The 25,719-nt window shown below is 42.3% G+C and overlaps 1 protein-coding gene across 1 annotated transcript in view; it reads right to left on the bottom strand.

The window, feature by feature from the left end:
• Positions 1-25,719, bottom strand: part of eya4 (EYA transcriptional coactivator and phosphatase 4) — a 37,575-nt gene that overhangs the window by 3,051 nt on the left and 8,805 nt on the right. The window contains exons 3-18 of the mRNA XM_079572127.1: positions 11,568-11,617; positions 9,537-9,658; positions 8,533-8,616; positions 7,976-8,053; positions 7,470-7,536; positions 7,137-7,279; positions 6,924-7,067; positions 6,358-6,434; positions 5,447-5,621; positions 3,800-3,936; positions 3,605-3,688; positions 1,687-1,776; positions 1,450-1,508; positions 1,068-1,228; positions 631-745; positions 83-204 (exon numbers count right to left, since the gene is read on the bottom strand). Coding sequence (XP_079428253.1) covers positions 83-204; positions 631-745; positions 1,068-1,228; positions 1,450-1,508; positions 1,687-1,776; positions 3,605-3,688; positions 3,800-3,936; positions 5,447-5,621; positions 6,358-6,434; positions 6,924-7,067; positions 7,137-7,279; positions 7,470-7,536; positions 7,976-8,053; positions 8,533-8,616; positions 9,537-9,658; positions 11,568-11,617 — 1,708 coding nt within the window. The remainder of the gene's footprint in view (positions 1-82; positions 205-630; positions 746-1,067; positions 1,229-1,449; positions 1,509-1,686; positions 1,777-3,604; positions 3,689-3,799; positions 3,937-5,446; positions 5,622-6,357; positions 6,435-6,923; positions 7,068-7,136; positions 7,280-7,469; positions 7,537-7,975; positions 8,054-8,532; positions 8,617-9,536; positions 9,659-11,567; positions 11,618-25,719) is intronic.

Genomic DNA, 25,719 nt, shown 5'->3' with positions numbered 1-25,719 from the left:
TAAAATATGTCTCGGTATATCATTCCATGGGAGAGTCTTTATCATCTAGTAGTATTCAGTGCTGTATCCGTGTGTCTCTCACCTATTTTGGTTGCACTGTAAATGTTCTCAACGGGAAACACTGAGCCAAGACTATACAACAGCACTTTAGCCAGGGCTGGGATGAGCTGCGTCGTCGTCACCAGCACGTTTACACAGTTACTCCTAAGGGACAGGATAAAAGAAGAATTATAAATCTGACGCCTCAAAATGTGGTAAAATAACGAGTTACAAGACGCGGCGTGACAAATGATGAGACTTTATATAGAGAGTGCCATACAGCCATTTTATATGATGATTTAGTTAACCTCTTATCCCCCACCTTAACTTTTTTGTTGCGTTTTTGTCGCTCTTTTTGTTGCTCTTCGTTTCATCACTATTTTAAAGCTTTTTTCAAGAAGCTTTTAGATTTGAGTACAAAATATGCTCGGTTCAGGGGGGGGTCAAGAGGTCAAAAACAGGAGGAGTATATTATGTTATTGACTGGGCCACATTGCAAAGTGGGATGTTATCTAAATAGGTGGGATGGGGGAAACAAACTAAGTGACTGTGATCTCTTAGTACAACCAAGCGTCGGAGCGTGAGAGTTACCTGGAGCTGATGATGGACAGGGACTTGAGAGCGTGTGTGAGCCATGAGTCGGTCAGAGCCTCCACTTCTGCTCTGAGCTGCAGCCAAGCGTCCCTCTTCGCCGGACCCAACAGGCCTGCAATGTACAACAGCACTTATAACCTCATGTGCAAATTATAATTATGTTATTTCTGTTTTTATTTGCCACCAAAGAAAATTATCTGTCTTAAGCTATGTGTTAAGCGGGATGCCCTTCCTGAAGCAAATATGTACTTATACTTATATGGGCAGAATGAACTGAGAATGAGTGCTATATCTATACAAAAAATGTGTTTCACTATTTTAATAATTATTATTGAATATATTAACTTTCAGAGCTACACTGATGACCAAAAACACACATGTATTTAATTTTATATTATGTAATCTTTCCAGAAGTAGACCCATGAGTGTCTTACCCCCCACATTGTTTTTGTAAGTGCTATACAGCTCTTTGACGCGGCGGTAGCGGAAGGCCAGTTTCCTCATCCAGTCGACGCCGCCGCGCACTCCTGTGGCCAGGCACAGGTTGGCGCTGGTTGCAGCTGCATGGAAGCCATCAGTTGCAAAACTGTAAGTACTGTCAATAATAATGATACATTTTATTTGAAAAATCTGCTGTGGTCAAACATTACAACATTTGTGGATTCATCATTTGTTATATCTATTTTAGCAAAGACAGTTTAAAGAAATACAGTGGATATAGTAATAGTGTTTATATTGAGTTGCTTAAGAGTATTTGATACCAGGGTAAATACATTAATTATTCTTAATATGCATTGTCATTTAAAATATTCTCACCTTAAGTCTTGACCATTGTCATCAGATGATACATCATCAATATGAACCTGATCGCACTCCTGAAGACAAACACAAACACATGAGAATTTATTTCCAAAACACTCAGTGGTCTAGTTCATCCCATCACCACTAGAGGGCAGTAAAACAATTACTCTACATGTCGACTGCACTTTCAAAACTAAAAGCTGCTTGTAGTAGGCTGTTAACTCTATTTTTCCGGATTAGTGGGGTGCTTGCCTCTAAGTCGTTGAAGAATAGGTGAGTGTCTGCCAAGTTGAAGATCATCTCCTCCATCCTCAGGCCCAGAGTCACAGCCATGGGAGGGTCCTGGGGGGCACATCATTCAGGTCAGTGAGACAAAAAAAAACCTGTATATATATTTATGCTGTTCATATAGTGATGTTTACTGAATTAAGGATGCCTGATTTCTCTGCACCCTGCAGTCCTGGGATGTCTCATACTCAAAGATAGACAGGTGCACTTCCACTGTTTCATCAACATGCCTCTGCCTATAGTGGTACGTGCAGGAGGACACAGTCTATGTCTTCAAATGAACAAGGTGCGGCATGTGAATGGTTTGGGAGAAGCACTGCCAGTCCTAACTCAGCTGCAAAAACCATCATCTGTGATAGGTCAGCGAGGGTCGTCAGCTCACGAGGCGTTTTGCTGACGCCGTCAGACGACCAGAATAGACCGCAACTTCAGGGCTGGGGAGTGAGGGGTAGTGAGTGAGGGAGAGAGTGTGTGAAAGTGAAAAGAAGAGAGTGTCTAACACTGAGTGACAGCAGCTGTAAATTCATTCACTTTTATAGTTTAAGAGTCATTTGAGTTTGCCTTTCGAGTAATAATTAAGTTGGGACAATGCCAAAGAACAGCTACAGTTGTGAAAACAGTAAAACCCTAAAATATGATTCACTTGGAGCAGCTGAGTTTGGCAGCGTCCCAATTGTCAGGGTGTCTTTTAGAAATCTGGTAAATTCAATCAACCAAAGCAGCTTGGTATCAAGGAAGACAGGTCTTGGTCTATCTCTTTCTGCACCGCTGCTTCTGGAGTATAATGCAATTTACAACTTAGTCCTACCTTATAAATACTCCTGTATAATTCTACACTACAGTCCAAACTTGGACCAAAAGAGTACATTAAAATGCTTTATGCGCGGGGTACTTGGTGGTGGTTGCTATGTCAACAGTGAAACACTATTTTGGGCGAGGTGCGAACAGACACAGCTGCCGCTATACGTCTTAAGGTCAGCTGCAAATGAGGTGAAAAAAGCTTCTACAGACATCGAAAACACATACTTCATCTTCAGTTTGAACGTTATCACAAACCATCAGACAAGATCCTTTCACTCTTCACTGGACATCCGTCATGTCATTAATCATTTCTAGGTAGAAACAGCACTTCTTCAATAAATGACCTCATCTTTATGGCTATGGTACATTAACTACAGCGTAAACCAAACTCATTCAGCTCCAGAGGTGCGGCTTGTCTCTCACTCAAACACACAGTTACAGCTCTCCAGGGCCCAACCTATTAAAACCTACTTCCGAAACCTAAATGAAGCAGCATGCCCTCATGCTCACAGTAACACATCTATAAAATACTCTTATAATTGTCAGCCAAATCCAGAACCGTAGCTCCCCTTTCCATGAACGCCAAATGAGATGTCAGAGTGGACATTGCGGACACCAAAAAGATGCCAAGTTCAAACCAGTCGTGCCTACAGGAAACGACATCACCCAATAAACATCTGGCCACATAGAGAGAACCAGATCAGAGCCAAGCGCTGTAAAAATTAGGGCAACTATAAACAGTGTAGCTGCAATGTGTGAGTGGTAAGACCACCAAACAGGCTCAGGGCAAAGCTAAAATTCTAATGGCGGAAATAATGACTACTTGGTGCAAATATACAAACACTTAGACACCTAAAAATTAACTTCTATATATTTTTTCTATGTTTTAATTACATTTCATTCTGCTACAGGTTTAAATGAGACCAAGTATAAGTAGAAATCATTTCAACTATGCTTTAGTAATGCATGTAATGCAAGTTTTGTATCAACAGTTTATAATTTTGCCTGATATAGGTCAAATACGTATGCCAAATACTTTATGTATGTGTAACTGTTGGAGGACCACTGTGCTAGGTCTTACCTTGCCATATTTCTGTGCGTAAGATCCTGTGAGTAACGAATGGAAGACAATAATGGTCTCATCCAAGTCCCACACGAACACTCTCTGGAGAAGAAAAGAATGCATTGTATTTATACAAATTCCACTGTGTGGTCAAGTAATGCGGTTCTTGATGATTCATTACAGATAGAAATATTTCACGTTTTACACTCTTACCTCCAGGTCACTATCTGGGGGCGGGGAGGGGTTATTTTTGCGGCCCCTGCCCCGCGACTTGGACCCCCCACTCCGGCAGGCGCGCTCGTCCAACTCTTTGATGGGCGTGGAGGGGCTCTGCACTGTGTCAAAATCCCCTGAGATCGCACACAAACAGAAAGCCAAACATTTTTTTTTCAATTTTGCAAATGATCAAATATCAGTGGGGAACAGTGTGGCCATTCACAAACTGTAGCATATTTATAACACTGGGGCAACAGGAACAGTAATGATGTGGTCCACGCTGATCCCACAGGTGCTGCGGACTTGTATCCACTTAGAGAAGACTCGTAAGTCAAAGTTGAGCAGTAATAAGCCATGTTGTCAGGTTTAATAACTCAAAGTAATTGGCAAGGCAGATCAAGTTCAGATCCCACCACACACATAACACCAAGATTTAAGGCAATGCGTGTGACTACAGCACTATAAATAAGAAAAGTTTAAAATGTAATTCAATACTATGCACAACTACACTGCAGATACAATTTTGTCCTTGATTAGAGTAACTAATTTGTAGAAGTCAGTTTGTTTACACCTATATATCCTCATGCATTCAAATGTAATTGAAAATTTACTGACTGTTGTAGATGTTTTTGCTTAATGATTATTCTAGCCAACAATTGTTTTTTGATTAGTTGAATAGTGGTCAAACTATTTCAAGGAAAGGGGGGAGAGACATTCCGCAAATTGTCATATATGTGTTGCAGCCTTGACCACAAGGCTAAGCACAGTTGCCTACTTTCTAAAGAAAAAAAAAACACCCATACTCAGCTTAGGGGGGTATGACACAAAGCTTAAGGGTTACTTAAGAGAAAAAAAGGATTGGGAACAACTGGCATATGCTTCCACTACTGCCTCATAACTAGAACCAGACGACGAGCTTCGCCCCGCATATTGTTATGTCTCAATCAGAGAGGGGTGGGGGGTTTACAGCGAGCGAGCGAGGGGGTAGAGGATGAGGAAAAAACACACGGAGAAGTGGAGAAGTCAAAACCGGGTGAGAGAGAAAAAGCGAAAGTGGCCGTGACAGGAAGAGTGATAAAAGGCTGTCAAATCAAGCTTCAGACAGAAAGCAAAAGCGAATTAGTCGAACTCAGCTTTTTCTTTGAGAGTGTGCGTGTTTGTCTGTGGATATCCACAGTGGGTTCATTAAGTTTTCAGATGGTAAACTCAGATTTCAATGGTAAAGGCAAATATTCTCTATTTATGTGGCACTTTCCACCTACATTACACACTCAAAGCGCTTTATAGTTTTAATCATTTCTACTTTGTTATGCAGCCGTTTCTGCTAAAATAGGTTTATTTATATTGTTTGAAATGCTGTCTCAATTATTCTACAACAACACATTCAAGATCTACATAAATAAAAAATCAGGGAGGAAAAGAATACAAATACAAAAACAAAAACAGTTTGAGATTTTTCAGATCCTTCAATATTACTGTAAAACCCATTCCATTGCGCTCAGGTCAATTTCCATTTATTGCCCATGATGAAGTATTTCTCAGTATAAGGATTTCAACATAACATAGAGTTATGAATACTTCCAGACCACACTGTAAATCACTTTTATCCCATCCATTGAGTTTTTCAAGTTTGGCTTTACAAACCTGGATGCATTTCGGCCGCCTGTCCCGTTATGGCAGGGGAGGGGTCCTGCAGTGTGTAGGCTGTTGTTGATCCTGTGCCATCCACGCTGTTGGAGGTCATATATGTCCCGTAAGAGGAGGTGGAATAATACTGGGCATACTGGTTTTGGCCAAACGCTGTGTATGAGGGATAGTCCTGAGAGAGCAAGCAACAGAGCACACAAAATTACAATATTGTAAAAACATGTTTCAGACAGATTTGCTTTGGATTTCCCTTTTTGACCTTTTTATCTTTCATTCCGTCTTTTCTCAAGGACAATTAAATCCTTGTGTTGCTACTTTTACTGGCCCACTGGAGATAGGCGCTTTTATGGTTTGGATCTTTAAAACTGTCACTATGTTCTTCCATACAAGACCTTTTAAAATGGGAATACCATGAATGCAGACATTGTGCTATGGACTGTAAGAGTGCATTGACAAAGGATCTACAACAGCTGCCTTTTTCTTCACTTTTTGAAATCTCAAAATCATACACAGCGATCTACTGGCTCCCTGATCATTCTATTGTTTGTTACAGCTTGGCCCCACAATAAAACGAGAGCCAAGCCTCGTGAGCAGGTCAGAGGGCCAGCACTAACTTGTGATGCCTAAGACAAGACTAAAACCAGGAGGGACAGGGCCTTCTCTGTGGTTGACCCAACGCTCAGGAACACCCTGTCCCCCCCATGTGTGAACAGCCCCCATAGTTGTGTGTTTCAAGTCCCATCTTCAGACCCACTTGTGGTACTTTGGAAGCAATTTTGTTGCTCGAATTGAATTGCATTACTCACGTGAGCCAGTTCTTACAGTCATACCTTTCCAATACCTTTCATCAAACTAAAGTAGCGTAACTGTCCCTGCCCTAAGTTGGTGGTGTGAGTAAATTTATATACCTGCTGTGTGGCAGTGTAGTTGGCGGGGTTGGAGTTGTTGGTTGAGTAGAGGCCTGAGGAAGGAGTAAAACTGGAACCTTCAGGAAACAAAAAGTGCAAGTAATTAGATACAGCATGTCATTGTAAAAGCCATTTAAAGCATTGCTTTTTAAATTTATTTAACAGGGCAGAAGAACAATGGATTGGAGACATTTGCAAATAATAAAGTAAGGGATATAGAAACTATTGAATAATTACATTGTAAAAATCTACAAAATCTATTAAAAGATGGTATTCTGTCAATTAAAAGTGCAAGTATATTACAGTGGGAAGAACATGCAAACTAAGAGGTGAGAGCACTAACCGCTGCACCACCGCACAGCAGCTAACTAAAGTACAAGTTATATTAAACATTGTATAAATTAAGACATGCTAGAATATTTATTAGTCAAATCTATTCATGTCACAACTATCAATGTGGACATAATTTGTGCAAAGAGGTAGATGAAGAAAGTGTGAGTGAACATGTGGAGTTGTAATTTATAACTGTTCCACTGGATGTCACCAAAAACACAGCTCTCTCTAACCTGGCATCTGATAGGGCGAGTAAGCTGTCTGTCCCGGCTGAGGTGTGGTGAACCCAGGGCTGTAGCTGAGTCCCGGCTGGAGGGGGGACTGGCTCTGGGATAGGCCACTTTCTGTCTTTATGCCCGGCAACATCACTCCCAGATCTGAGCAGTTGTTTTCGTTAGTCCAAGGCATGACCGTATCATGGCGTCTTTACGTGGATAGTGCCTTACCATATGTGGAGAGTCCATACGGCTGTCCCGTCTGAGAATAGGTTGAGTAGACAGTGGATTGCTGCATGTTGCTGAACTGGGGTTGTCCCGGGTAGGTGGGCATGGGAGGGGCGGCGGGAGTGGAGAGGATGTGAGGGTATGGCCTACAGTGAGGACAACAATATTAGATACTAGACAGCTAACACACCAGTCTGCAGCACATCTTAGACACCACTTAGCAAGACTAGACTAGATACAGAAGGTTACTAATAATAGGCCATTCTGTCTTTTATGGTGCGTATTTAATTCAGTGCAATGAAATGTGAAAAAAGGGCCTTTAAAGTGGAGACTCACTTGGACGGGTAGAGAGGTGGAGAGTACTGGTGGCTTGATCGAGGGCTGTACCCACTGCTGGTGATTACTGTAAACATAATTCGTTTGTTAGATTTCTTTCAGATTTCACAAAGCCGTCCTGAACAGTGAAACTCTGGACTGTGGGCAGCTGAAACAAACAGTGTACTGTCCCGGTAAACAACATCTGAAGATTATGAATGAACAACGGCCAAGTTTTGTAGGGAGCGGGTCCCCAGAAGAGGCACTGGGGAGGCATTGTCTAGTTGTGTGGTCATTGAGACGTCAAAATGTTAGAGTGACATGCTCCCTGCTGGGTTTTAAGCCCCCTGTGAGATCAGGCGTAGGTCAGGGTAATGCTTTATAAAGACGGCCATAAACATGTCTCTTGTCTCTGATGGGGCGACACGAGGACAAGCCATTCTTCACAGGATTAGAGCCCTCAGCAGCAGCGTGGATCAAATCGGATAGATGGGAGTTTGTATGGGATGGCATAGTGTGAGAGGTACCTGAACCCGCATACGTGTCCAGCGCCGTGTCACCTGAAGTGGCCACTGTGTCACTGTTGTTCATCGGCTCCGTTTTCACTGTAAAAGCAGATATTTTAAAATAGAACATTCATAAATATGTAAATAAAACAATCATGCAGTTCCAGCGGGCCAAAGATGCAGGAGTCACATCATACAGTGCTGGCATTATTACAATACAGGAAGGATTATAAAAAAAAAGGATTATAAAACATTTCACTTATTTAAATTGATTTTGCTGTGTTTTTCCCCCCAAAAATGTGCATTGACATTTGTTTTATAATCCCATTTTGTCACATTGCAGGGACAACTCTTCAAACGTCTCATATAACCCCATTAAAATAAAATATCTGCTCAGAACCTGCTGGTAAAAACGATAAAAACATCATAAATAAAAATAACACAAGCGCACATCACTGCATAGCAAACAGAAAGAACTGCATTTCCAACACAAATAACGCAAGTCAATGGCGAGCCTTGGAAACTGAAACCCAGCTGCTTTGTATTGGACTAGATTCACACACATGCACCTTCTGTACCATAGTCCTTGGAGCCTGAGGCGGGGGGCGGGCTGCTGCAGCCCAACAGCCAATCAGCCGTGTTTAACACTGTCATGTTTTCACCTAAAGGATGGGAGATGATCAGCACATCACTCACTGGGACACACAGGCCAAAGTCGCTTTATCTTATTCTGTGCCACACAACATTCTCCAGTTCAGCATTAGTTCTTTTATGATTATTTGTTAATCCCTACTGCATAAGAAACTCATCACCACAGATTATTCTGATTATTACAACTTGTAAATAGCAAAATACATATACATCTTGTCCATGCATCGTGATGAGGACAAATGAGTAACTATGGCGCTGGCTGATGTCAGGTGAAGGGAATGCTGGGTATGTAGTTTGTTTTGGCTGTAGAATATAGTCCCTGCTGCTTTCTGCATAAGTCATTAACGATGAGCTCATCAAAGATGATTAAATGTATGTGATGTGGTTTGATATGGTCAGGATGCAGCAGCCGACTCAGGGTTATTTCTGAAAATGTGTGTCAAATCAAAATCCAACATAAAACTTTTTCCAATGTGACCAAAAGTGTTTTAATGGTGCCTTATACAAAGCATGAAAAGGTGGGAGTGGGGCAGAGAGAGAGGGAGGGAGAGTGAGGGAGAGCGAGCGAGAGAGGCTCAGTGGTGCTGACATGTAAAAGACTCTGATGCTTTAATGCTCTTGTCGAGGAAATAGTTTCCAGTGGGACTTTGGGCTTGTGCTCAAATAAATACTGTTATACACACACGCACGAGAAAGAGAGAGAAGCCTTCAGTCTGTTTACACACTCCCTCTGCTGTGTTGTATTGGAATATTGTTCAATACAGCACAACAGAGAGTGTAAACACAGTGACTTTTAGATATTTTTAAATATAGGTTAAATTGTCTTTTAAAGTTGTGAATGTGAATAGAGTACATTGATTTTACACGTCTTTTTACATTGTTTTCTGTAGCCAATATGGTATGGCCACAGTGCTGGGGCATCTGCACTCACCTCCAGTCCCATTGGTTGTGATAGAGGGGCTGCCCAAGCCGTCCTTGTCCAGCTTGGAACCTGTCGAGTCCCCAACGCCCAAACAGTTATGAGGACGTGCTAGCTCCTGCATTTCCATAGATCTGCAAATAAACATCTGGAGATGAACCATGTGGATATCTGCGACACTGTGACTTCACCTGTAGCACAGTCAGTCATAAAGCTCACATGTAGCAGTTAGCCCACACCAGCACACGGAGGAGGCGCGGGACATTGTCTGCGGGCCGACGGCTCTTTATAGAGTGAGGGGGTGTGTATGGGCTCCAACACAAACCCTCAGCCTGCCAGTGTGCTTTACTTTTACAATGTGTTCCACATGCATGGCTGGGACCAGGGCGCATGAGGTGGGAATGTCGGCTGTCTGAGGAAGTTCATAAAGACTGAGCTACATTTAGGAGCATGTTTGGAGGTGAGGGAGTTTCAGTATTCTTTATTTGACTTTAAGTTTTCACATATTTGATCCATTTCAGATAAATGTGTGTCATCATCTGCCTGAGTACCTACCCCTTGCCAAGAGACAGCCACAAAATATGTTGAACTACAATGTTTCCCCCCTGCAATGGATTGCAAGCATTTTTTTAGAAGTGACATTTCTGTAGCAGCAGCTTTTTTTTTTTTTTTTTCATTGTTCACATTTTTAAAAATATCAGCGCTTATTGAGTCACTACATCTTTGCTCTACCTACTGTTCAGTCAAACCTTTCCTCTTGTGTTCGACTTCAAAGCTCCAAATGACAGAGAGGGGCGAGAGCTAAACAAATCCCACAGTATTTACTCTGTGTGCATGTGCATTTGTGTCGCGGTCTGGAGCCGTGCCACACCAACACTACGGGCCGCTAGCATCCCCACACATGACTGCAACCCACAGGCAGACTGACAGGTATAAACATATGGCTTTCAACTGGAGCTGGTGCTAGCCAAAAGATAAATACTCCACATCAACGTCTTCTGTCAAAACCAGGCTCTATTTACAGTTAAACACTCGTTCTGCTTCCCTTTGCAATTCAGGCTGATAATCTGCGATGGCTGTATTAGCATAAATAGCCACTGTTAAACCGAGCAAAGTGTTAAGTGATGAGTGTAGGCTATATTTTATAACAATTTTATAACTCAATCAAACACTATACACTTCTTTCACTCATAGCTTTCCCTAAAACTATATTTTTTGCAGAAGATTGTTGTATAATCAAGATACTGTAAAAGGCCAAACAGACTTGAAATGAACTGCAATTGAAATGTAAAGGACTTTCGCAGACTGCACTGTTTTTCCTCTGCTTATTGTTTCAGCGCTCCTCATTTATCCTTCCCTTTTGTCTTTCAGCACCAGGATATTATTCTGTCCTCTCTTGTCCATTTCTTGCTTGGTGTTTCATAAACTCCTTTCTCTGCTTTTTACATTATCGCTGGCCTGCTCATAAATATGCTGCATCCTATTAGAATGCACAGCTGAGGGGAACTAACAACGCTCTGTGAAAGTAACTTTTAAGGACAAGAAAAAAAGAAGGAGATTATGAGACTGTGGACACTGGTTTCTGAGGAAAATTTCATTAACCCACTAAACAACAATGTCGTCTTGCTGATTTGTCACAACATGTTTTTAAACAGTGGTTCCCAACCTGGGGGCGGATAGGCGTGGCACCAAAGATAGCGGGGGGGTCAGAAGGTCAGGCCATAAAAATTATATTTGAGTAAGTAAACATTCTCCACACATGCGACTGAAAGAAGGGTAGAGGTGCAGAAAACGCTTCATTTTATTTGTCTGAAATAATTACTGGCAAGTATTTATGCTTTGATGGACTTGTGGGGGCCGTGGCTTCTGGACTATACGGCGTGACCCGGCCTGTCAGCGGCATGAGCAATGGGAGCTTGAATTGCTTTGATTCGCCATCTCCTCAAAATAAACTTGGGTGCACTTCGTTCCTACTGTATACACATGTGTGTGGCGTTTAAAATGTTACGTGATCTCTATGTTGTCAATGGAGGTGTAGCTCACCTGGAGCTGGAGGGGTCTGGGACATGAGAGTCACTGTGGGTTTTCTTCACCTGTGAAAGATAAAACAATATGAAACACCTTTTTTTTTTCTTTTTTTCTTTGTTATAGTGCCAAAGCAAAACAGAATTTGCTGGTGCCAGTCAGGAGCTTTCACTTTCTCTGTGTGAGGTCGAAGCCTTTTACGAAGCACACTCATAAACAGCAACAGGCCGACGCTGAGTGTAGCTGTAGCCACCACTGTGACAGAAGCGCTAACTGCGGCTAAGTGACACATATTAACTTTCCCTCGTTCACCCTTGACCCTGCTCCGCGCTGAGCCCCGCCCCCTATCCAACCAACCTCAAAGAGTTGGAAGGTCACCGCGGGGTCATGTAAGGTCACGGCGGTCACTCTTCACCCTTTAACGGGTCACTGTTGGCACTAAATTCAGCCCCAAGTATAAAGGCGAGCGGGGCATTTGGTCACGTCAATCACAGCCCGCTGGATCTCTTCCTTCATCGCTAAAACAAAACCCCCCCAAAAAAGCGGCATATTGCAAACACCGACTTTCCAGGGTAGGACGTCCTGGTGGGTTTTTTTTTTTTTTGGGGGGGGGGGAGGCTCTGTGTGCGAGCTCTAGACACCACACCAGCGGTTCTCTATTAAAATTCCTGCCTCTTATTTGGGACAGGAACTAATTAGAACAGTAACTGCGGGGCGGGGTACGAGCCAATATGGACCAGCTGTCCTGTAATCACTGTGTCAACACTGGTGAGGTGTAGGGCACGCGCAAGGTGCCAGCACACACCCACACGGAAAAAAGCCCCGAGATGGGACGCAAAACGAGGAACTCCAGTTATTTTCAAATTATGTGCTTTAAGGTTGAGTGCGACAATTACAGTGTGTTGACAAATACAGATTTAGTTTTACTTTTTGCATGAGATAAAAATCAGACAAAATCTAATGAACATTTACAGCTAATTAACAAGTAAACAACAACTAAAACAAGCCTAAAGTAGGACTAAAGCAGGTGTAAGCTACAACTAAACCCAATCAAGGAAATAAAGGGCAGAAGTGTCAACGCCAGAACAAACAGATTGTAGGTGTGGGCAAAATGACAAAACATTTTCTTAGAGCATTTGTCATGATTTCCTTCACTGCTCTCTGCTTCCTCTGCACTTTTCTCATGGTTAAATCTGTCTAGCATGTTGTAGGCTTACCATTAATAGTAGTAGTAGTACTTGGTGAAAGGCAGACTGCATGTATTTATGTGTGAGCACAGAGGTGCATTAACAGATATGCCACAATTTCATTTCATATTGTCATGCTGCCCACCTCTATTTGGGAGTATTTCAACAGATGCTTAGTTGTCTGCTGTGTGCAATCATATAAAACAAAATCATCTGAGGTGCCAAAGGATATGCATGATTTGATGTTGCCACCCATTGATACAGACAATAGGCCGTAAAATATTAGGGCTGCTTAATATGTTACGTAAGAAACCACAAAATATTTCACGATCACTGAGGTCTTCCATTTGACTGAGATTTGCTCATTTTATGCACAGCTTAAAACAAATATGCTAAATTTCAGTTTTAATCATGATTTTCCACATTTAGTTCCATTTTAGCATTTTTGGGGGGTCTTGATGTAGTATTTTTTCCAAGTCTTGCTTTGACACAATTTGATGAAAAATGTTCTTGTGGTTTGTTTTTATTTATATCTAATGGAATGTACTCTGTTGAAATGGTTTCGTAAAACATTGCAGTAATAATGTTATTTGCTACTCAAACAGAAACACACAAGTTCAAACTGAGGACTCAAGCTGGCCAGCCTCAAAATAATAACTCACAATATTTTGTCTTGCAGAAAATACTTTGAGTAAATAGACATGTATTAGAAAGTAGGACAGAGCTATATTGCCCGTGTGTGTGTGTGACAAATACATAGGCTCGTGTGTATGGCTCTGATTAGGGCAGCCGAGTGAGAGCCAATATATAACCAGCACTCAGATGTTTCAGGCTTTTGAGGTTAGTCGGTCCCCTCGCCCGAGATCACTTTACACACACTCACAGACGCACACACGCACACACACACACTTTCATGTCACGTTTCACGCTTTACTGAAATTTAACAAGACTGTCAGTCACGAAATCAACAGCACGGCCACGGGAAACGCCGAGCCACATGTAACACACACACACGTACAGTAATAGCAGAGAGGAAAAGGCATGATGGGGACTGGCTCTTCTTGTCACAGTTGGTGAAAATACAAGCACTTTGATCCAAGCGTTTATTACAGACAGCGACATGCGGACTGCTGGCCATTGATTCAACAGACGCACTCAAGAATCCTGTTATTGCCAAATTATTTAGGATAAAGTTGTGAAAAATAGAAGAAAACAGGTTGTACAGTGCTTTTGTGTATGTGCGTACTCCTTCTACTGTATCGTCACATGTTTATATTACAAATAACCACATACACATACTTTTGACTTCTTACATATTGATTTTTAACGTAACTGAAACACCACATTTATCCAGGCTTGGGCCCATTGAACTAGCAACACTATGTTTAAAAAGAGTATTGGCCAAAAAATATACATTTTTAAGATTTGACCCTTATAGCCAAAGAGCAGTGGAGTTTGCCATATTTGCACAATTATGAATCCATTTACTATCCCTTTATGAAATGACAAACACTATTATTATTTAACATAATATAAATGTAATTGTTGTCCTGTGCGGGGCTACAGTACATTGTGAATACACTTTTCTGATTAAATTTCACCAACTTTAGCGACTGGCGTGTGAAGAACACCCATGCATCAACGGGTTATCACTACATTAAAACATTCATCACTTTTAACCCAAAAAAACATAATCCTTGCTCCCCTCCATGGCAACAATGACCAGAAAGAGCCCATTTGTGTCACCCGAGCCACGCACAGAGGTGACCCCTGACCCGCTTGGCCTGGCTGAGCGCTCTCAAACACAAGCTGGCGTCCCGGGCCGCTCCTGAGGGACACACGCCGATACCCCGCGGCTAATTAGCACTAACAACAATGGTTTATTTAAGGCAGCGACACAGTGCCATGTTTGTGCCATTTGCTGCTAATAATATTAATCAGTTAATGGCAGCGATGACAGAGCGAGGCCCAGTTTGACCCTAAAAAGTAAAGCAGTAATAAGGAACAGCAGGTATGACTCACTGGAAAACGTATCTAAGTGTAGTCCAGGCTTAAGAGTTTTTCCTATGGATTCACACTTAAATCAAAAATGTTTAAAAATAGAAAATAGGAAGCTCGGAAGTAAGTTATCATGGTCACAAATTACTTAAATGATCAACAATAACGCGTATTGAAATGTATATAGTGATTATTATTATAGTAGTATTTTTTATTTGTGCAAAAATGAACTGCATTTATAATTCAGTTACACCAGAATATTTTGTACAAATGCAGTGGAGCAACTATGAGAAATTATTTCAATACACGTTTTATTTGTTGCTGTGTCTTTACTATTTCAGTGCGTTTTGCCTTTTGTTTTGAAAAGGCACAAAATGTAAACTTTTTTTTCGCAGTAAAATGTTAAAAGCGTTAATTTGGAAGTATTCTTACCGAGCTTATGATCAGGTTACCGGGCCGTCCTAAAAGTCCCCAAAATCATTACGAACTTGTACAATCCACCAGCGTCCGTTAAGTTGAAAGGTAGAGCCACAGTCCTGACACTTTAGTTACAAAATAAAATAAAAATACGAGAACATGCTGCATTTCTTGCTTTTACGAAATAGCTACAAAACTGTCCAGCAATGCATTTTCGGCTTTCGCCTCAGTCTCCAGGCCAGTCCACGCTCAGTTAGGTATCGCTCTACTGCGATCCACTACAGGGAACACTTCTCTCCTCCCGCTCCCTCCTCTGCCTCCTCCCTCCTTCACTCCCTCCTTTCCTCCCGCTTCCCTCCCTCTGCTGTCACTCACCAAGAGCACCCGCATATACCACCACACAACTTTCGAGCTCAGATACTAAGGGCTAGGAATATACTTGGAAGTGACAGGACAACATTAGTGTTGTTCTAAAACATATATCACCTTTATCTTGTATAATAAACATTACGCAATGACCTGTATTGGACCTGTAGATGCAGTTTCTTCTGCTGTTTGTTGTCATTGGCTTGTTCGTGCCCTGCCTTTACAATTGCGACACAGAGCCAATACCTTCTTGGAGGACAGTGCTTATAGCCTTTCTATTTGTTTTGTTTTGGTCTTTGATCAAACATTGTATAGATGTTTCTCCTAATATATCAAATACAACAAAAAGTGCATATACTTATATTGCAACAGCTGTGTTTGCAATAATTGAACAAAATTCAAATGCGGATAATCCTATTGCTATTCCTTTATTATAAGAGCTCTGTTCATTGTTCTGTGTCATTGTGCAGTCCATACATTTATATGAAGTGAAATAAATCAGCTCTACGTGGATTTTTTATGGATTGTCTACATTGCTCGAGTCCTTTTCTTGCAGTCCTTGCTGTGCAGTAACACACAGGCCAGACCATAAAGTTCGCACCGTGCGTTTGACCTCCATCGACACACACTTCAATTACACCTGAGCACACTCACACACAGGCTAATAGGAACCAGACCGGCCCTAAATGCACCACAGAGAACTGCTGAGGAAGGGACAACTGTAGACTCCGACTGAGGAAGAGGATACAAGGCAGCCGTGGTCTGAAGATGGCACTATTTCACTATTGACATGCTCCTGTATATGGGTTCACTTGAGTTACGTTTTCTCATTCTTTTTCCTAAAATGGCAGTGGGTTCAGGATTCTCGCTCTGGAGAATAGAAGCCATACATTAAACTCAAACAAACGTATCATCTACTTCTGTTTCCCATTTACCAGTAATGTACCAATAATCATAAACAATGTACTTCCCCGCACTTTTTGGGGAAAAGACCGGTAATCTACTGCTTTGTTACGAGTTTGTAATAATGAGTGGGGTGACAGTGGAGATGAAATTTTGAGGCGCATTAAATGTATTTATTGAGTAAAATAAACATAATTTTCTTTTCACTTCAATAAACCTTGAGGAAACTTTTGCCATAATTATGTCTCCAAACCAATAAGAGCCCAGTGGCAGTGGACGAACAGTTCATTGAGCAGTGACTGTAGGGATTCTGCTTGTAATCAGAATCCCTACAGTCAGCAGTTAGTTATTTGGAAATAATTTGGAAGTAACTAACTCCCCATTTATCTGGAGGTACTGTAAGCCTCTGTGTAAATTTCTGTTCTCACAGAGAGAAGAAATGTAAATAAAACTTCCACAAAAACTCTGTCACAAGAATTCAGACCACATGAATTTGAATGGAGGGCAGCGTTTTAATTGCAACGTGTGATGAAGCAGGTCTCTTGACGTTTAGACCATTTTGGACCAGTGCCACTGTCTCCAACCGAGCAGTCACCATCTTTAGACCAGTCTCCATGGCGACAACACCAATCGTCCAATAAACGTTCAGATTGATAGAGTGCCTGTTCGGGTCTTAGGTCAGTGTGTGAGTACATGCACGGTGCAGGAGCGTGGATGTGGAGGGTAGCTGTCAGAACAGATTAGGGTGTTGCAGGAACGCTTGACAACTCAAGCACTTTATTATTAGCCACACCGGACCCCAACGGGAGGGGGTCGTCCAAAAACATCCCCGATGAAATATTTTCACAGCAAGAAGAGAAGGCAGTGTGGCAAGGCGTCCTAAAACACACATGAGGAGTGAGATACAAAAGAACCAATACAGAGTGTGTCCACATCAGAGGACTGTGTTAGAGACACGGGACACATTTTGGGCTTTTGTTGACATTAGGAGTGTTTTAAGCGTGCAGGACACAGGGGCGTCCTGTCTCTTTAAGAGGCCCTTGAGAGGGACTTTGGTCTTAAAGTGGAACAACAGTAGTTTGTCTCAGTCCTGACAGATAAGTGAGCTGCAGAGCAGTAACCCCTGAAGTCACACTGTTGGTCTGTAAACACTTTTGAATCCACAGCAGTGTTTTTACTGCTCGTTTTTTAACAGTAGATGACTTTAAAGCCTGTGCCTGCATTTTGAAGTCAGAGAGAGTCAGAGAGTATAGTATATTGTTTTACAGACACATGTGGATTATTATTATTATTTTAAATAGGGCAGGGGGGCATGGGATGTATTGGACATCCTGCCTGTACTGCTGTGGACCCAAAATACCCGAGCCTTTCACGCTCAGAATGATCCCCCTGTATCTTTTTTAACATAGGGATGAGCAGCGTCACTCATGGAATGCGGAAGTCCTCTTAATAACAATCCATAGATGGCGCCGGAGAGTGCCGAGAGACAATGGGTGAGTTTCGTGATTTATAATCCTGTTTGAATTATAATGCATAAGTAAGGGATAATGCACAACGAGGTGTCTATTATCAGAAATAATTGGATGACGCAGAGACCATGGTATTACAGTTAATAATAAGACCGCATCAATGGCACACATCTGCCCTTCGCTGGTTGGTTTACTCCGCTTCCTGTTTGCTTGCCATTGTTCCGCTCTTGAAATATAGTTGATGCCACGGTCACCTGACTCAATCGCTGGTACAACCGTGAGTCTGGTTTCCAGGCAAGCTACTCACCACCACATTATAATAATAATAATAATAATAATAATAATAATAATGCATTAGTTTTATATAGCAGTTTTCTGGACACTCAAAGACGCTTTGCATTGTACTATTCGTTCACTCCATACTCGGTAGTGGTAAGCTACTATTGTAGCCACAGCTGCCCTGGGGTAGACTGATGGAAGCGAGGCAACCAGTCAGCGCCATCGGCCCCTCCTACCACCACCACTCACTCAGTCACTCACACACTACATTCGCTAGGCTTCCTGGTGTTCCCAAACGGTCTCCCATCCAAGTCCTGCCAGGCCCTTCCCTGCTTAGCTTCCAAGGTCTGACGGGATTGGGCATCGCAAAGGCTATACCAAGAACGGCAAAAACATGCACAATAGGTTAATCCTCCAGCCAGGTGATTCTGTACCTGCACAGGCCTAATGCCCCTGCACCTGCACAGGCCTAATACCCCTGCACCTGCACAGGCCTAATACCCCTGTACCTGCACAGGCCTGATGCCCCTGCACCTGCACAGGCCTAATACCCCTGTACCTGCACAGGCCTAATACCCCTGTACCTGCACAGGCCTAATGCCCCTGTACCTACACAGGCCTAATGCCCCTGTACCTGCACAGGCCTAATGCCCCTGTACCTGCACAGGACTAATGCCCCTGTTCCTGCACAGGCCTAATACCCCTGTTCCTGCACAGGCCTAATACCCCTGTTCCTGCACAGGCCTAATGCCCCTGTACCTGCACAGGCCTACAGGCATTTGGCCTGTGCAGGACAGGCCAAATGCACCTGTACTTGCACAAGCCTAATGCCCCTGTACAAGCACAGGCCTTATACCACCTGTACCTGCACAGGCCTAATGCCCCTGTACCTGCACAGGCCTAATGCCCTTGTACCTGCACAGGCCTAATGCTTCAGCTTCTACAGCTCCTGCCCGAGCCATTTGTGTGAGTGCTTATCGCCGCGGTAACCCTATCCCCTTCCTTTCATGTAAAATACATTGTACTGTGGCTCCTGGGCCGCTCCTGCCCCCACAGCTCCCTCAGCCTGGGGAGGTGTAAAACTATCCCTCTCTTTATGCCTCCAAAAATGCCCCTTTTTCAGTCGGACGAAGAAGCCATGAAAGAGGAAGGGAGGGGAGTCAGTGAGTGAAAGGGGCGAGTCAGTGGAACAGGTAGAGGCGCAGGGGGAGGGGCCTCTCTCCGTTTCTTTTAACCCAAAGAAAAGGTACAAGCACACACCAGTTTCTACGCCTCGAGCTACGAAGTCTGACATTTGTCTCGAAAATGGGACAGGGAAAGAAACGGAGAGAAATCACCAAGCTCAAATTAGGCACTAAGAATATACAGATGAGGAGTTGGTGATGATCATGAATTATTTTTAAGTCAACTGATTTCAACAGCTCATCTATTTCTAGCAGTGTTTGTTGTTTTTGTAGGCTCTCAGTCATCCAAGAACCCTGTCCAGTCGTTTCATATGTTGACAACCGCATGCAGAGGTGTATGATGTGATGCAAAGAGTCTGAAGAGACCCCTGCTCTAACTGACCTCAGGGAGTTTCAAGTCAATACAATTATAGGAAGTCGGAGGCCTGAAACAGCTTTTCATCCTAAAAAAGTTAAACCGATAACAACTTATAGCACCTTAGTACAGTGTATGGGACATAAAGTAACCATAATATGCATGATTTATATCCCATGACAATTCAGCTAAAATTGTTCATGTGTAAGAAAACTCATTACTGGAGAGTTATACTTTGTACTTCACTGTCACTGTTTATGTCCACCATAAATAAAACTCAAGTTGTTAATGAAATGGAAAATGTTGAAGGGAAGTGGAATATATTTTTTTAATTTAACCAGGAAAGTCCCACTGAGATTAGGAATTTCATTTCCAGGGGAGTCCTGGACCCAGAGAGGAACCTATTATACACGTTAACCGGAGTACCCAGAGGAAACCTGCGGACCTTCTTGCTGTGAGGCACAAACGCTAACCGCTGCATCGCCATGCCACCTGTATGCACTTTATGGGTCAAAATAAAGTAAATATATATCATATAACATCAAAAAAGTCTAACCATAGAACACCCATAAAAGCTCACCCCCCAGAAATCAGTGACACATTCATTCAGGCAAAGCGTCATGCTAAAGGACACAATAGCAGTGTTCATTGCTGTTAGTTACATGGGAACCTGCCAAAATATTGTTGCGTTTGTGTACTCTGCAAACTGAGCTACTGCTGTTGGCATGGTTTGATTTAAGTGTTGTGTGGGCCAGTATCCATGTCCAGAATATACAATGCTTATTTAGAGGCTACTTGAGCAATGAAGGAGAACGATGCCCTCTGCTCCCTGTCCTGGTGGTCCTCTGTCTGCCTGCCCAAGTGGCTCCTGACTGTCTCTGAGCAGATCACACACAAGATTTACTTATAGGACACAAATGAAAAGTCACTGATGGATGTATGCATGCGTGTGTGTGTGTGTGTGTGCGCGTGAGCGTGTGGTGGTTCTGCGCTGTCAATTGTAAAGTGTTTGGCCTCGAGTGCCCCTGCTCTGCTAATCTGACGAGAGTGATTAAAAAAACAACTGGAGGAGGAAACCTACACCGACGCACAGTCGACCAGACACACGGACATTACTCAAGTCAGTGTCAAAGAACCACACTTCAGAAGACAGCAGCAGAAATGAATAAAACAGCATGGGGGCACAGCTTCAAGGGCAGCCAGTGGGATGGACGGGGAGGTTACTGTCTGACATTTTAACATAGGTGTCTTATTTTCTCACCACGGGTTGTGTAAAAAAAACAAAGTATAAAGGGGACCACCACATATTGGTATTGACATATTGCAACTAATCTTTAAGAAGTCAAAATTGACAGCTGTTTGTTTGATGAGTAAGAAAATGATCCAACTGGTGGAGTAAACAGATTTTTCACTGGTCTGAGGGCCATATTTGATCCATGGGCCACTGAGCAGAGAAACTGTTTTTGCCTTTTATGCATTTTGGCAACAATGAACTATCTACACAAGATTTTTATTTCAAACATTAGTTCACTTGGAATTCACAAATGTGTGTCTTTGGATAAATTGTCTTCTTCGAATTCAAACTTCTTGTTGTAAATGCACTTCTCTATCTTTCGCCATCACAAAAGCACCTTGCCATTCAATTAGTTTAATAGAAAAATACAGCAGCTCTGAATTATTGACCAGCAGCGACTCTCAGCCTGATGATAAATGGTGCGAATGAGTCACGGCTGTCGCGCCTCAGTCACACAACCACAAACTATGACTCTATAGATATACTATTACACATATGCTGAATTAGGAGCCCACAGTTTAAAATTTTACATGACTGCACGCTAACCCTCACCTTGATGTGCAGAAAATAAAAAAATAATGTAAATAATGTAATTTGCAAACAAAAAGCTTACACAACAATCTCAGTATATTTTTAATCAACATGAAGCTAAATGCAACACCATATTAAGATGCCTCCTTCAAGAACAGAAGCATAAAACCACAGTGACTGCTTCACTCCCGCCACTCCACTCTGACTGATGCACAAAACTCAACACAATCACTACAACACAGTGTTTGCAACTTGTTTGCAATAGCACAGGTATTATTGATTTCAAACTAAAGGAAGGTGCTCATAACTATATTCCTGATTCTATGAAGATTACACAACATTAAGAGCGTCCCAGGAGCCGCCCCATAACTGACTGTGTTGTGTGTAGTATGTGTCTATATGAGTGTGTTTGTGGCAGAAGCGGCATCAATAATTAAAGCTAATCTCATTAGGTCTGTGCTCTTTTTCAGAGCCTTTTAATTAAATGATGAATGGCCTCCAGCTGCCTGTTAAATAATGCTGCTCTGACATCACTGAGGCAGAAGGCAGGTATCGTGAAAAGGCCCATAGAAGAGAGGGCATATACACGCCGCGTCTGTTACATTCAACATAATGAGGAGTTAGAGCGGCCCTCTGACACACGGAGACTATGGTCTCTACAGTGTGATATGTTCCCTCGCACCTTACTCTAAAACACTAAATCTTCCATTCAAACCAGATGTGAGCAGACAGGTGGCGCAAGTGCAGCACTTAAAGCAAAGTCGAGTGACTTAAACCATATATTGTAAAGTGTTCTTTCAAATAAAATAATAAAAACATCTCAGAGGTTACATGAGGCTGATCTGAGTGCAAATATCTCAGATATGATGTATGTATGTATGCATGTATCTAGTTTCTTGACATTGTATTGTTGCTTTGTGAATCTAACTACTGCCTGTTTCTCTGTGCAACGTGAACCGTGTTGCACTCTATTTTCAATTGTTCACTTTCATACAACACTTTTCAACATTTACTGTGCTGTTAACCACTGTCACCAGGACATTTTGTGAATTTCTTCATACATGGCAAATCTTAAAATTATCCAGAGAATTATCCAATAAGTGTGACTAGTAGGTTCTTTCCAGCTTCTCTGACTTCCAAATAGGTAAAACTAATCTCCACATATGAATAAGTGTTTAAATTATTGTTTGCTTATCTTTATGTGTCCATTCCTTAAAACTCACTTGGCCAACAAGTGGTCCTATAAGATCCATAAATGTATACAAAAACGGACACTATTATTAATGCAAACCACTCCACAAAATAACCTGAACAGGCCACTAAGACAGAGCAGGGTGTGATCCAGATAGAGATTACGAAGAGGGAAAACACCAGCCCATTGAAGCCAAAGGAGCGACAGGACAGGCAGGTGAGACACACTGCCCTGGGGCAGGAGACAGCAGACCGTCCCAACACCCCTGTATGTTTGTCATCTTTCCCTCCTCCACCGCCCCGCTCCATCGCCCCTCTTCTGGGCGCTCGGGATCAGGTTGCTGCCTGACAATAGGCCCTGAATCATCACTCTGTCCCAAACAGACAGACTCAGGAGAGGAGGTAGGACAGGACAGATACTCATGGGATCAGAGAGACAAGAGTTCCAGACAGTTTGAGGCATAAGCCTCTTTACTACAGATACTGATACTCCTGGTATTTGGTCTGATTTAATTTGTACACATAAAATCAGAAAACATGTCTAACAAAACAGAAACTTTTTAGCTTTATTGAAATTAATGCAACACGTTGCAGTATGCCAATAGGCTTGAATTCTCTTTTTGTAAAGCAGCACAAGAAAAACAAAAGTTTCAGTATTTTTTTCATGGTTTGAATAACTGTAGCTATCCTTACACAATAACCAACACTGTAATATCCATAGTAACCTTTGTTTAAACTATATGCCTGACACGTTAATAATTAGAAATGTATGCTTCTATTGCAATGGATGTATCGATATTGACCATACAGTAGGTCAAATATGTATAAATATAGTCAGTGATGTTGTGGGCCAGCAGTGCATTAGCCTTGATTAGAGAGAAACCCAATCTCTGAGCAGAGCAGAGGAAGTTCTCGCTGCAGGCCGTTCCTCTGAAACCAAAGCACCACAGTCGCAAGTCCATTTCCTCTACTACAACATGCTTTGACACTTTGACACTTCTATTTCCAAACTATGGATAAAGACAAAAGACGACTCTGGAAATGCTAACTTTTAATATAGCTCCACCATGCTGCAACTTTGGGCTTGTAGAGTAAACATGCCTTATCTAACAATACTTTGTTACATGTCCAGATGTTAGTCAACAGCAAGTGGACACAGATCCATTTTATATGGATAAAATCAATCAAAATTATGGATTAAAAATTGGATTCTTTATCCTTAAGCTTTCACCCCAAAAACTTGATAATCCCCCAGTTCAAATGTAGGTCTGTTCTGTAAAACTAAATCTTCCATTGTGAGATACAGCCCTCAGTTGCATCAAGTTGGCCAGATGTCTTGATACATAAAATGTATCAATTACAACTAATTCACAATGCAAATAATTCATTTATGATAATATCTGATTGTTTGGGATGTATTTTGGATCTTAAGGTGAACCAGTTATGTGATATATCTGTAAAACAGAATAGCCCCTCTCTCCTCTGTGACGCAGCAGACAGGCCCATCCGCATGCTGTGGTTTCCTGTCTGTGGGTCTGCCCAGCGCAACCCACGCTATTCTGGATCAGATGGATTCTGCAGTTCTCTGAGCATTAGTGTGTTTGGGGGGATTGGACCACGTTTCACTGCTATTGGCTCACAGTCTGTCTGTAACCTGCTGACCCCACACCTCTGTTAGACGGGGCTTAGAAGCTGCAGTGCGGCAGACTCAAGTTGGCTAAAAAGTAGAAGAAGCAGTAGGGAAATATTCATCTACAATACTGGAATCAAGGCAATCAGTATTTTATTGACCCTGCTTCATTAATGTAAGATTACTCAACAACATAAAACACAGTTTGACATGCCCTAATAAATGTTGAATAGAGATTATGAATTAAAGCAGCAGCCGTCTGCCTGAGCGTCTCTGAGCTGTCAGCTCTATGTAAATCCTGGAAGGACCAGAGTTACAAGAAACTCAAGTAGTGCATGGTGCCACTGCGGGATGCCAGCCCACCACAGGGATGCCAGGAGCTGCTGTTACCTCTCTGTCCGCATGGGCTTGTCGCCGGGCAGATTTGGGACCACTGTCTATGACGCCAATGCCATCTTGGCACTCGGGGCAGGGCTGTGCTCGCATTTAGCTCCTGCTGCTGCATGTAAGTTTGTGTGAATGTGTCTGGATGGGGTTGTAGGGGTGAAAGAGGTGCAACCCGACCCCTTTCCTTTTCTGACTTTGCTTGCCCACCCTATCTGTCTCTCTCTCTCTGCCTCTCTCAGAGCGGGACAGCTGCCGCACTCGGGAGCGTCCCAGCGCACCAGCGGAACAGCTATGGCTAAACCATCCCTTTCCTCTCTGTTTTCATCTCACTATTTTTCTTTTTCTGGTCATACATTAAAAATCATGTGTAAATCCCAGAGGCCCTCCAACACTGCACCCCCTCTTTTATACTTCCTAAAGTGTTCTGGACTTCAGTCACATTAGGAGCCAGTTTGTTTGTATAAAGCTGAGCACATGATCCGGCCGCTGTATGATAAATATGAGCAGAAACACTTACATCACTGAGACTATGGAGCTTAACCAGGACCGGAGGTCGTCATTTGCAAGTACAGGTAAACTTTGACTAAAGAGCACCAATGATTGTGAAATGTAAAGAAAAATTATAAATGTATATAATCAAAAGAGACCAGATGTTCAGTACTGGTAGTCGGGATCACACTTGTAGAGCAGTTCTTCTCAAACTGTTTACCACTGCTGGAACTTGGTTTCTTCCATGATTTTATACTCATCTATCTTAGAAAGAAATAATTTATTTTGCTTTGATAATGCTTTTAATTTAGATGTTTTTCTGGTCATGACATAATTTACACCTAGTTTTGACATAATTCAGTCCAATTTTGGTCTATTTCAGACTCAGTTTAGTCCTGATTTGATTCTGGGAACTATTATTCTTTGCTGTTTCACTCTTTCACCAAAAATAAGGCCTCGACAAAAGCTGCAAAACTGTTAACATGAAAAT

Source organism: Gobius niger (assembly GCF_951799975.1).
Source record: "Gobius niger genome assembly, chromosome: 15".
NCBI lineage: Eukaryota > Metazoa > Chordata > Actinopteri > Gobiiformes > Gobiidae > Gobius > Gobius niger.
The sequence above is the reverse complement of the archived record's forward strand: the minus strand, read 5'-3'. Positions and strand labels throughout refer to the sequence as shown.